The sequence below is a fragment of the Lates calcarifer genome, linkage group LG20 (assembly GCF_001640805.2).
Source record: "Lates calcarifer isolate ASB-BC8 linkage group LG20, TLL_Latcal_v3, whole genome shotgun sequence".
Lineage (NCBI taxonomy): Eukaryota > Metazoa > Chordata > Actinopteri > Centropomidae > Lates > Lates calcarifer.
Genome location: NC_066852.1, coordinates 21826593 through 21838732, shown reverse-complemented (window position 1 = coordinate 21838732; position 12140 = coordinate 21826593). Strand labels below are relative to the sequence as shown.

Below are 12140 nucleotides of genomic sequence, written 5' to 3'. Positions count from 1 at the left end.
TGTAACTGTCCCATTGGGTTTCTTGTTGAGACCTAGAATTAACAAATAAAAAAATCTTACCTGTTTTATTCTTCTCCATGGACAGTAAAGGGTTAGCCTGTAAGCATTAGTTGAATAATTCACAGTAAATATCAGGCCGGTGGCATTTAAACAGACCATTACATCAAATGTGTTTGGAACATTTTTTTGAGCGTGGGTTGAGCACAGAGTATAATGTGAACAAGTGAAATGATTTGGTAAAAAAATAGTTTATTAAAAACAATTTCCTATGGTTGAAATATTGAAGATTTTATGTCCATGTCTTTTGTATTTTTAACAAATCATAGAAACATCTGTCAACTTTCAAACCATGAGGAGTTAAAAACATTAAAGCAAAGGGCCTCTGTTATTCCTTCCGAGTCAACTTGCTTCTCTCTGATAAACGAAATCACAGATTATAAACAACAATTACCATGACACCTTAGAATTGTCAGTGATACAAGCATATTTACAGCAGTATGCCCCAAGCAATACTCTTCATTTCATCACTTAAGCTTTCCCCATGGTGCCTCTGTGTTAAAATTATTCAAGAACAAGAGTTGGGCTTGCAGAATCTGGGCTTCAGATGTTAACAACTTAATCAATATCAGATACAGTGTCTCTTCAGAGAAACACACTTAAGTTTGAAAGCTGTGGTTAACAAAAAAATAATTCAGCTACAGGGTTTCACTTTGCATTTTCATGTGGCCAAAACTAATTTGTGCCTGAGTTTGAGATTCCACAATACAATACAGCTCTTTTATCTGACCCAAGATTCCTTCCATACACACAGGAAAAAGAAATAGACCACCATAAAGCTTTACCAAGCCTGCCTGCTAACTTGTGTTTGTACAAATTGCTCAAAAAGCCAGGCTGGTACCTGACTGTTTGCATTTTTTGTGGAGTACAATACTTTTAAAATAAACTTGTACTTTGAAAATAAACTTGTCTTGTATTTTTCCTCTGTTTGATCTAGAAAAAGTTCTGCTTTATTTCTTTAACTGAAAAATAAAAGTGTACAATTGTAGGCAAGAGTGTAAAATTTAGACAGCAGAAAAAAATTAGTTTCACATAACTTTTATGAGGAAAATGAAAAAAAAGACTAAACATTTAACAGAAACCAAGATAAAAATCCATAAGTTTATGGACAGCTGCTGCTTATCTGGGTACAAGTCAATTCCTTCACAAATGGATATACTCAAACTTATTTTTGTATTACGATATCCAAGCCCACTTTCACTACCACGATACACCTGGACGCAACTTTTCTTTCATTCTTAGATTTTGTGCATGTTGTGTTGAAATGCTTGTTATATCTGAAATGCCTGTCGGCTCATCAGTCTCAACATCTGTTATGCAAAGGAAATTTTATTATGCCACTGTTAAAATTTAACTCCTTGGTTTTCAGCATCTACAATGGTTTGAGTTTGTCCAATATTTCTGCAACCAAACAATATCATTAAAGATTTTCATAACAACTCTGCTATAAAGTGAGATCTGGATAAGTAGAGTCAAAGAATGTGAAGCATCCTTAATTCCCTAAATAATATCAGAATGACATGAGTGTTACTTTTTTCACAAGTAACCTGATGTAATTCCTGTTACCAGTAAAAACATGACCACTAGGTTAGATTCAGAGACATTGTGAGAATAAGCTCAGCTTCTAATCAGTCATGTGTAAGCGTCTCAGTTCTAATGGAACAAATCATTTAAAAAAAAACTTAAATAAAACCATGCATTGAGAGTGGATTTCTTTTAAGGACACTGGGTATTGACAAGTAAATGTGCACCCATGTGCAGTCTGGTACAGCTCTCAGTGTAATTTACCCAAACATCCAGACAGATGTTTTAACTACTTTGTACCTCTTTGTTTTTAATCACACACCCTTCTAGATCCAAACTACACCTAAAAGTAACTTGGTTGGATTTTAAGGCCACCACAGTCCTTTCAAAGTTGTGCCTCATTGGCTGACAAGAAAAAAATCAAGATGAGGTGACAACTCAGAAAAATAAATGGCGCTTCTATTATAATAGAATTGTTTAAGAGGGTATTCAGTGTTTGACATGACATTTTGGCAAATTTGAAAAAAATATTTTAAAAGGAATACATTTACCTTGTTGAGGAGTGTGAAGTAAAAATAAAACTATGCCATAGAAATCGTTTGTTTCCTCTGTCTGCAAACCAACTTGAGTTAAAAACATAAACGCTACGCTCACATTAACCTCAGATGGACAGAGCTAAGTTAACATGCGAGCAATCTGTTCATTCTTACAACTGACAGGAAGGAGAAAAACTAGAGGTGACAGCCAATATTTCACTACAGCCATTTTTTAAAACAGATTTTCACGTGGTCATGTGTTTTGAGACATAGATGCAAAATAAAAATTTGACCATGAGCCATAAATTCTGAAAACAGCCATTTTCATATGTTTGACAACATGTATGTGAGGTGTTTGTTTTCCAGAAATATGTTACTTCCCAGAAACTGTCAGTTATGAACTGACAAACTGTGACTGTCATTCTTTCAGTGGTTCGCAGCTGTCTCTGGCTGAAGGAACATTGAGCCAGTCTATGATGCTGCTTCCTGTTTTGTTTCTGTGGGCTCACTTTGAGCTGAGGGTATGGGCTCAGAGGGCGTCGGCTCTCCTGCAGCAGTAGTCACCTCTGGGGCCAGAGCTACAAGTTCTGATTCTGCCTTTTGTTGAGCAGCTTCCCCACTTGGTTCTTTACTGGTTTCCATGGTAACCATAGAAGTCACAGAGGGTTGCTCTGTGTTGTTAGAAGTCCGAAATCTGTCCATGTTTTCCAACTCTGCCAATCGATCATCCCTGTCCCACCGCGTGGTCCTCTCTCGCCGCTCTGACCGCCTCGGCCTGTCCCCTTCTTTTCCTTCAGCTCCTCTCCCTCTTTCTCGGCTCCCTCCTTCCCCCCTTCCTCTTTCTCCTCCCTCCCCCCTCCCATGCTCCCTCTCCGCATCATCACCCCTCCCTCGTTCCCTGTCGCTATCTAGGCTGCTTCGCCTCTCCCTCCAGTCCCGTCTGTCTCTGTCCCGATCACGATCACGGTCTCGGTCTCGGTCCCGGTCCCGGTCCCTGTCCCTGTCCCGATCTCTGTCCCTGTCTCTCTCCCATCCTCCTCCCCGGTGATTGCCTCCGTCTTCCTGCCAGCCTCCGAGCCTGTCCCTGCCATCCATTCTATCACCACCTCCTCCCCTGCCTCCATCACTAAACGGACGCCTTCCACCTCCAAAGCCTCGGTCCCTCTCTCTATCCCTGTCCCGATCCCAGTCTCTGTCCCTCTCTGGCTCTCGGTCCCTGAATCCAGGCCTGTCTCCCCTGAATGGTCTGCCATCCATTTCTTCCTGCCCTTCCAGTGCACGGGGTCCCCCTGGTCTGATAAAAGGAGGGGGAGGACCTTGAGGAGGAATGCCATGCCCATGTGGAGGGAAGGGAGGCCTCAAATTGTGGGGAGGGGGCATCCCAAAGCCTCCTTTGGGTGGGGGAGGCTCGTGGTGCATCATTTGAGGGTGTGGTCCCCTAGGTATCATCTGTGGGGGCATAGGGGGTATGTTGGGGTGAGGAGGTCTTGTCACATGGGGTGGAGGGAAACGCTGCATGTGCGGCAGCGGGGGAACGGGAGGACGCTGGAGTGGGATTATACCGGGCCGTGCACCCAGCAGGCCACCAGAGGGAGGCTGGATACTTCCTGGGGGACCACCTGGTGGACCACCTGGAGGTATACCTGGAAGAGCACCTGGAGGTCCACCTGGAGGTCCACCTGGAGGTATGCCTACTTGGTTACCTGAAGGGGAAACAAACACAAAATACAGCTTTCATTTTTAACCCAAACTATACAATTTAACAAGCATAAAATTTCACCCAGAACTTCTTTTTTAAGTGATGAGACAGATGGGAAATTTTAAACTGACAGTCTTTTTGCATTGAATCAGGCAGAATGAGAAAACAAATCATTCTGTCTGGTAAAATGTGACTAGAGAAAGACAGACTGACCCATAGGTCCTATCTGGTTGTTGAAGATGTTGGGACCCTCAGGGACCTCGTCATTTTTCCTGTTGCCCAGACTTGCTGGGTCCAGGGATGGGTCCTCAACTCCACCTTTGGAAGGAGGTGGGGGACCTAGAGGCATGGCACCTGGGGGAGGGAAACCTGGGAGAGGAGGGGTGAGAGGAGAGGAGCTTTTACATCATGTCTGGTTCAGTTCAAACAAACTGGTGTGTGTGATACTGTTAAAACATAATTTGAGAATAGGTATTGTGTGAGAGAAAGAGACTGAATGACAGTGAGAAATGGTTTGATGGCAGCTGTAGGAGGTGCTACCTGGAGGCATCTGCATGGGGTTGTAGCCAGGTCTGATGAAAGGAGGAGGGGGACGCCTGGGGGGAAGGAAGGTGGAGGTATGCCTATGGGGCCAGGAAAGACAGGAGGCTGGAGAGAACCCACACCAACCATTGGCTGCTGCATTGGAGGGACCTGAGAAAATTTAGAGGGATTTACTGTACTTGTCAGATGAGAAAGCTATTTGTTATACTTCCCAGTGACATTGTGAAGACACGTACAGTGGCAGTAACTTAATTTAACTACAATAAAAATTATCAAATTTTATCTACAATATCTATTTTAATGTGGGTAAGGATCAGGTGTAACATGAAGTTGTCATATTATTTTAAATCCACACTTATCCCTCTGATTGCAGACATAGATCAACACATTTATATTTTAAGGGTTTAAAATACTGGTGACATCTTGCAGCTGTTGGTTACCTGTGCAGGAGGAGCAGCTGCAGCGGCCACAGGTGCAACCTGTGACTCCTCAGGCTGCTGTGGCTCTGAACGGCCGTTGTGGGTGAGTTCCTCCGGTTGTTCTAGAGTCTTCCTCACTCCACTCCATTCTGGATCAGACAGACATAATTCAGATTTTTTCGCAAGCAAACTGGTCAGTACACTATATTACACAACAATGGCAATAAGACTAATTGTTTCTGGCGCACAACTCAATGAAAGTTAATTTCCAGATGATGAAACGAATGCAGGGTATGACTTGCTGAATCCAGCATGTGTCAGACCGGGTATGACGTATTTTCTGTGTTAATTTGGTGACAAACAGGACTTCCCACATTCATTTTGTGTGGCTGCGTTTTATGTTGTAATTTGTTTGTATGATTTCCTAATGCGTCTGTGCCTGTCAAGAGTTTTTACCAGGTGATAAGGTTTCTACATCCAGTATCCCTCCTTCTTTAAGCTCCTCCAACTGGTCCTCTCTGATTTTGGACCAAGGTATGTAGGTGACACCCAGCTCCACGTCCCAGTACTGTTTAAACTCAGGCTTTATGCCCTTGTTCAAAGCCCAAGCAATCTGGCAAGAAAAGACAAAATCAACTCTCAATTCAACTGGAAATTTCTTAGTTTTCTCTTAGAGTTTCTGACTTTTTGTTTAGTGCATTACTATGTAGCAACCTGTGTTTCTCACTCACCTTGATAGCTTTCTGGTTTACTTTGTAAGATCCTCTACTAAGCTTCTGAAGAGCCCTGAAGGCATCTTGCCTATGGATCATGACAATATAGGCACAGCCACGTGGAGGGATCATCTTAAAAAGAGAGGAAGGCAAACAGATGAGTGAGCAAAAAAAGAGAGATTGTGATTTCCATTTAGTTAGCTAAGACCTGACTCAGTCTCATTATTGCACTATGGCCCTTTAGTAAAAGATACAATATTGGGAAAGGTTTGCATGAAAAAACACAAACATAAAATATACAATGATAAATTTACTATAAGCAGGAGACGAGAAAATTTAATCATATAGATGAGAAAATGCTAATTCTAATATTACAAACCATGAGATGTAGTCACAGCTGTGATCTATACAAGTCTACTTACATTGATGGATTCTATCTGCCCAAACTCCTCCAGTAAACAGGCGACATCTTGCTGTTGTGTTCTCTTGTCCAGCTGACCCACCCAGAGGGTTGTACTACAAACTGAAATAAATAAATAAAAGGTAACATGAACAAGAATTTAGAGATGCAAAAATATAGTCAATACTTGGAATCAAACAGCGCAAAATTATTTGCAAAATCCCTGCAATGTCATCCAAAGACAACAATCCAACTAAAAAACATATGGTGTGCACTGAACCGATCATTTCAGGTCCACGTCTATCTACTTAAGTAAATATGACCATAAACAGATTATGACTCACTGCTTAGTGTCTCGCTCTTGGGAGGCGGGAGGCCCTTCTGCCGTCGCTCTCTCTCTTTCTCTCTCTCCCTGCGCTCCTGCGAGCGAGAGCGCGGGGAATGGTGACGCCGGTCTCTGGAGCGAGAGCGGGACCGCCTGTGCCTGGACCGTCGTGTACGGGAATTAGACCGTGACCTCCTCCTCTTTGGAGACCTGAAGAGAAAAAAAGGCATCACAGCTCATAGTATGCTCATGAACAAACATAACAGGAGCAGCTTATCTGCGTAAGGAAAAATAAATGGAAAAGAACAAATACCAGTGTGGATAAGGAAAACTAGCGTGAAGAGGTTGTAGATGCTTACCTGGAGCCTGAGTGTGACCTTTGACCATGTCTGCCATCCCTCATAGATGAACGGTCCATATCCATTGACAAATCCTGACATGGTAAAAAAAGGACATGGTTATTGTTTGTTGCAAACTATTAGACCTACAACACTGGTCCTTTGACTACAACAGAAGATATCTATATTATTCAAAACAGAAAACAATACTTAATCTTTATGATTTATAGATTTATGGCATCAGAATTTAATTTTGATACAAAATTAAAATGTGCTTCACCAATTCACTTTACCATAAAAATGGCTTTTTAGGTGCTACTATTTCACATATTGCTTTTAGTGCTGTTAAGTCTACCTGCTGTTGCTGGGCTGCGTTAAGGGAAGGGTATACCCCTGGGAAGCCTGGAGGCCCAGCAGAGCCAGGGAGGGGCTGTCCTGGCAGAGCATGCCCCATAGGAGGCATCATAACTGGGAAGCTTTGTCCTGGTGGTAAACCATAGGCCTGGAGCTGGCCATTAGGAGGGAGAGGAACCTGAAAAAGACAACTGTGGTAAATCGTGTGCACATACAACAGGACTTCCCAAATCCCCAATCAATTTTAACAGATTTATCCCTTTGTTGTATTTTCATGTTTTATCTCTATACATTTCTAATAACAAATAAACAATTAGAGGACTAGACTTGTCAGGAAAGATTCATTCTTTTAAAATTAAAAATGTTGTTCTTACTACCTGTTGAGAGAGGTCCTGTGACATGTTCATCATTGCCGGTTTAAAGTGCTCCATGTGCTGTGAGAAGGCTGGAGGCTGCTGCTGTTGTTGCTGCTGCTGCATACTGTGATGACAAAAATACACCATCAACTTCACAGCTTTTACTCCATAAAAAAATAAATAAATAATCAAAGCTTCCCACTTCTTGGCATCACAGACATGTTGTAGAATATGTAATAAACCAAAGGCTTACAAGGAGGGCTGTGCTGCTGTGTCATCCTTCTTTGTTTCCTCTCCAACTTCTGGTTCATCATCATAATCAAAACGGTCCAGCAATTTCTAAGAGAGACGTGTAAAGAATGAAAAGAATAGACTAATGATGACATTTTTAACACTGCTGAGCTTGTATAACTTAATTTGTTTCCTTTATTGCAACACTGTGCAATAAAATGTCTAAACAGTGCTGATTCGTTTAGCTGCTGATGGAATATGCAAAAACAAAAACATGCCACTACCTTGTCAAATGTTGTTTTCTGCTGGGTGGGTGGGGTGGGCAGGGGAGGTTGTGAGGAGGCCATGCCCAGGCCAGTAGTGATGTTTTGGGCCTGTGTTTGGATATTATGGAGAGGAGGCTGAGTGTTGGCGTCAGGCTTCACTGGCTGCTGCTGAAAATTCTGGAGCATCTGTTGAAGCTATAAATGCCAACAACAGAGAGTCGAGGAGTTATTTTTCTAGTGGAGGTCTAAGAGATATACAAGAAATGACAACAATACAAGCAGCGGGGCTGAGGTCAAAGTTAATGCCAGTCTGCATTAGTGCAATGAACTCACCTGCTGACCCTGTGAAGACTGGAAGAGCTGTGCCACAGCAGCAAAGGCATCAGAGTTTTGCAACTGAGCAGCAGATGTCGTGGTGGAGTTTGCCGTTACTGCAGTAACTGGCTCTTTGGCTGGAGGAGGTGAGGAACCTGATGGAAGAGAGAGTGTTTTAATGTGTGTGAGCAGCACACACATGCATTCAAATGCCAGCACCATTTACTAATAATTATGTATATTAACACTAACAAACAAATTCAATCTGTGCCCTTAAAAACAATATCATGGCCTTACAGTAATAACTACTGCCTTATGCATACAATCACACAAATTACCTGGCTCATCAGTGCCTGTATAGGGTGCAGCAGCACTGCTAGAGCCAGCTGCCATGTCCAAGAGGGGCTGAATAACCTCAATCTTGAAAACCCCATTCTTCTGCCACAGGTTTAACACCCGCACAATCTTACTCTACGGAGGGAAATAAGGAAGCCAGGAAATGCGTGAAGGAAAGGGAACAACAGGAAGAGAGAACATTAGATGGGGCAAAATCAAATTGTAGTATATCTGACTCTAACAGTTCATTTTTTAATTTTCAAACAGGTCTTTCTGTTCTTACCCTGTCCTCTACCGGGCAAAGGCAGAGGTTCTCAAAAGTTCCTGCAATGTTTTTGGTAAACCTTGGGCCAAACACGTCCTTGTCCGGTCCAAACTGGTGTCTGGACTGCCTGACAATGGAATCCACCACGTACAGGCCTGCTACCTTGTACTCAGGCTTGCACTGGAAAGAGCAGAGTAAGAAAATAGATTATGAGTGTATACAAATTTGGTGAGGAAAACCTGAGTGATAACTGATTATAGACAAGTTTGTCTCACCTTCTTGATGAACTTTTCCACAATCTGGACCACATGTTTGTAGAGCTGAGAAAGAGAGAAGTGAGTGAGCATGTTACAAGCTACACATATAAGCTCAAAAAATAAAGGATATCATTTTAGAAATAAAGAGAATACAATTCAAACAGATATACAAGTAACTCTCAAAACGAGGGAACGCCAGGCTCTTTCTTATTCTTACTTTCATAGCTTTGATGGCTGACTTGGTGATGGAGATCATCTTTGCCCGAGAGATCGGAGGCTTGGAGTCCATCAGTGAGAATAACTAGAGAGACAGAGTGGATAACAGATGAGTAAGACGAGGAGAGTCCTGAGACAGGAGGGGAAAAGTCAAATAAAAATGACAAAGAGGATACTGCTAGAGGAGTGAGATGGTCTTTTTCAGAGCTGATGCAAATCATTTGTATTCCACTGCTTTTGACTATCAAATCCTGCTGTCTACCATATCAAAATACACATTTACAAGAAGCTCTTAACAGATGTCTGACACTATAAACTCAAAGCAATAACTATCCCAGTATTTACAGGATAATAATCACTTAATAGCCAATTGATGATGACATATGATTTGTCTGTTGGATAAATCTTTCACTAGGTGCCACAACTGATGAGCTGAAAGGTGATCTGTTATGTGGACTGATGATTTTTTGTCTCTGCAAACTTGCGTGATTGCTGTATTCTTCATTATGCTGTGATGGAGGTCTAGGGCTGGAAGCTTTGGTATTACAGTGACACGTACTGCAGTTATTTACCATTTTTATCTCCCACTTGCTATAAATCCTTGATATGTGCAGACAACCCCAAATGTTTTCTGATTTGGTAAAACAGACTCATAACTCCTCCTTGGGTCTGAAGAGATGTACTGATACACTTTGGATGTTTTGCAGTGAGGACCCAAGAGGTCAACACAGAGCAGCACAACACACATTACATAAAATGACAAGATACAGTATAGTCACTGCATGGTGCAAAGAAATGAGAAATAAACTGTACACAGATGATGGGTGTCAAAAACACCGCCAAGTCTGTGAGAGAACCTGCGCTGAAATATACGCTGACATATTCTTTGTAAGCACCATAGCTAAAAGTGATTTACATATAGGAACAGCAATTGCATTCTTTGTCCCAGTGCCAAATAGAAACTGCTATTGAAACTGCACTTTTCAAGATGTACCAGAAACTTATCATAGTCCCGTTAGTAAAATTATTCAGCGCAACAAAGTATCTGGAATAAGTGCTGGCCAGATAGTTGTAAAACAATTACATGTTTGTGTTAGCCAACCTGTCTCTGTGGTCAATCAACTGAATGGGCCTAGCCACGGTAACTGTTACTTTCAAGGGTTAAAAGGGCCATGAGCAGAAACTAAAGCACCAATAGATGACTTGACCTGTCTACTGACTGGACATTTAACACCAACAACCGCCGATCTCCAGGCCTTCCACTGACCTGACAAACACAGGCTGTGCATAATACTCATGCAGTTATGAACATTTTGATTGTAAGCTTGCAGTGTGACTGTAACACCAGGGTAGTGTTTCCACAGTAGCATCGCTACCAACACCAATGTTAGTGACCACATTCCTACTAGCCAACGTTTAGGTTAGTATAGCAGACATTGTTGATTGGCTATCGTTGTGTTAGCTTCCTAGTTGAAAGAAAATCCTGTCATTTGTTTCACTAACAACATTTCCTCCGATTCAGGCATGCACGCTAACTCGGTTAGCCTTCGACCAGATAAAATGGACATGTCCAGCTAGCTCACTAAACAGGCCCACAGGTCGGTCCTGCTCGGCTAGCTCCAGAGCAACACAGCACCATGACCAGCACCGCCAGCCTCGGTGAGTTCAGGGTCTCTGTGAGCCCTGTAGGCAGCTTACCTCCTGGTTAAAGGCGTTGACGGCGTCCATGGTTGCCCAACGCTCCGAGCCTTCCCCTTAGCTCCCGATTCCCTGCTTACAGCGATGTTTATTCAAGGAAGGGTCGGTACAACATGTCCGCTCCCGGTAGCTAACGACAGTTAGCCTAGCATCGGTAGCTCTCAGGTCGGCGGGCACGGCAAAGCATGATGGGATTCAATTCTGCAGTTCTAGGCTTTGTCCACTGGATGGCGGAATACTGCAGGGATAGAAAACATGGCCATAGGACAACCCATAACACATTTTCAAATATATATATTTTTAAAGACAACATGAATCATATGCATAAGAAATAGAAACAATACAGATAAAATCATAATCAGCAAACAAAGTGTGAAGTTGAAGCGGGACAGAGGATAAAAATAACGATTGCAGGATAACAACAAATAAAATATCAGGTTAAACTATGTGGACCAATGCATCCATCATGAGCACAGGGGCTCCCAGTGATCCATGTTCCTCCCATTCTCTGTGCATTGTGTGCCTACCTACACCCCAGGTAGGCTACCCTCACGTGCCTGTTAGGTGCAGTGCACATACAGAACACTGGCAACATTTAAAACTGCATATGGGATGAATACAACATCAACTTTTAAAATATTCTAAGTAACAATGACAAGGATTATCAGTGAAATAATCACTTTGATAGAAACATCTAGGCACGATGCTTCTCAAATTTAAAGTATTAAATGTATATGTCCAACATTTCCAATACACAAAAATATCATTACATTGAGAATCATTGTTTCCCAATCATTAAATAACTCCCTCACAATACTGCACCGTATTCCCCATGAACAGATCACCTTTATGGATGGTTCCAGGTAACCTATCTTTATTTCTCTGGCTAGTGTTTAACTCTAAGGACTAATCTGAGGTCTTAAAGTCATAATTTCACTAAAGAAATACATGCGTCAGGACAAAGGAAAATATTCATCAGTTCAAGTTCACCAAGACTGCAAATTTACTAATGTCTAGAGCTTTGAGACTAACTGTATGCTCTTGTAGTATACAATAATTCCAATAGATGGTGGTATACTTATACTTTTGGTTCCATGTCTGGGCGTCTGGTTTAGTGTCTAGAAAGCATGGTCCAGCAGGCAACAGTATGTGTAGATGTAGCAGTTCTTCTCACTCCCTCTAGGAATCCAGATACAGAGTGAACACAGCACAGCACACCTGTCTGTGCAATTAAATACAGTAACACCACAAAGTACAACCTCGTAAAATACCACAGAGTCGAATCAACACAT

At 42.1% G+C, this 12140-nt stretch overlaps 1 protein-coding gene across 1 annotated transcript; it reads right to left on the bottom strand.

Annotated features, from left to right (window-relative positions):
- Positions 1 to 229: 229 nt before the first annotated feature.
- On the bottom strand, positions 230 to 11080 carry scaf4a (SR-related CTD-associated factor 4a). Its single transcript, XM_018692367.2, is given in 20 exon segments — positions 230 to 3820; positions 4030 to 4185; positions 4357 to 4404; positions 4407 to 4509; positions 4800 to 4927; positions 5235 to 5391; positions 5510 to 5623; positions 5914 to 6014; positions 6236 to 6426; positions 6576 to 6649; positions 6910 to 7086; positions 7286 to 7388; positions 7518 to 7603; positions 7780 to 7956; positions 8095 to 8231; positions 8415 to 8547; positions 8696 to 8857; positions 8953 to 8997; positions 9152 to 9235; positions 10849 to 11080. Coding segments are annotated over 20 exon segments (3438 nt in total). The 5' UTR covers positions 10879 to 11080; the 3' UTR covers positions 230 to 2588.
- Positions 11081 to 12140: the final 1060 nt, after the last annotated feature.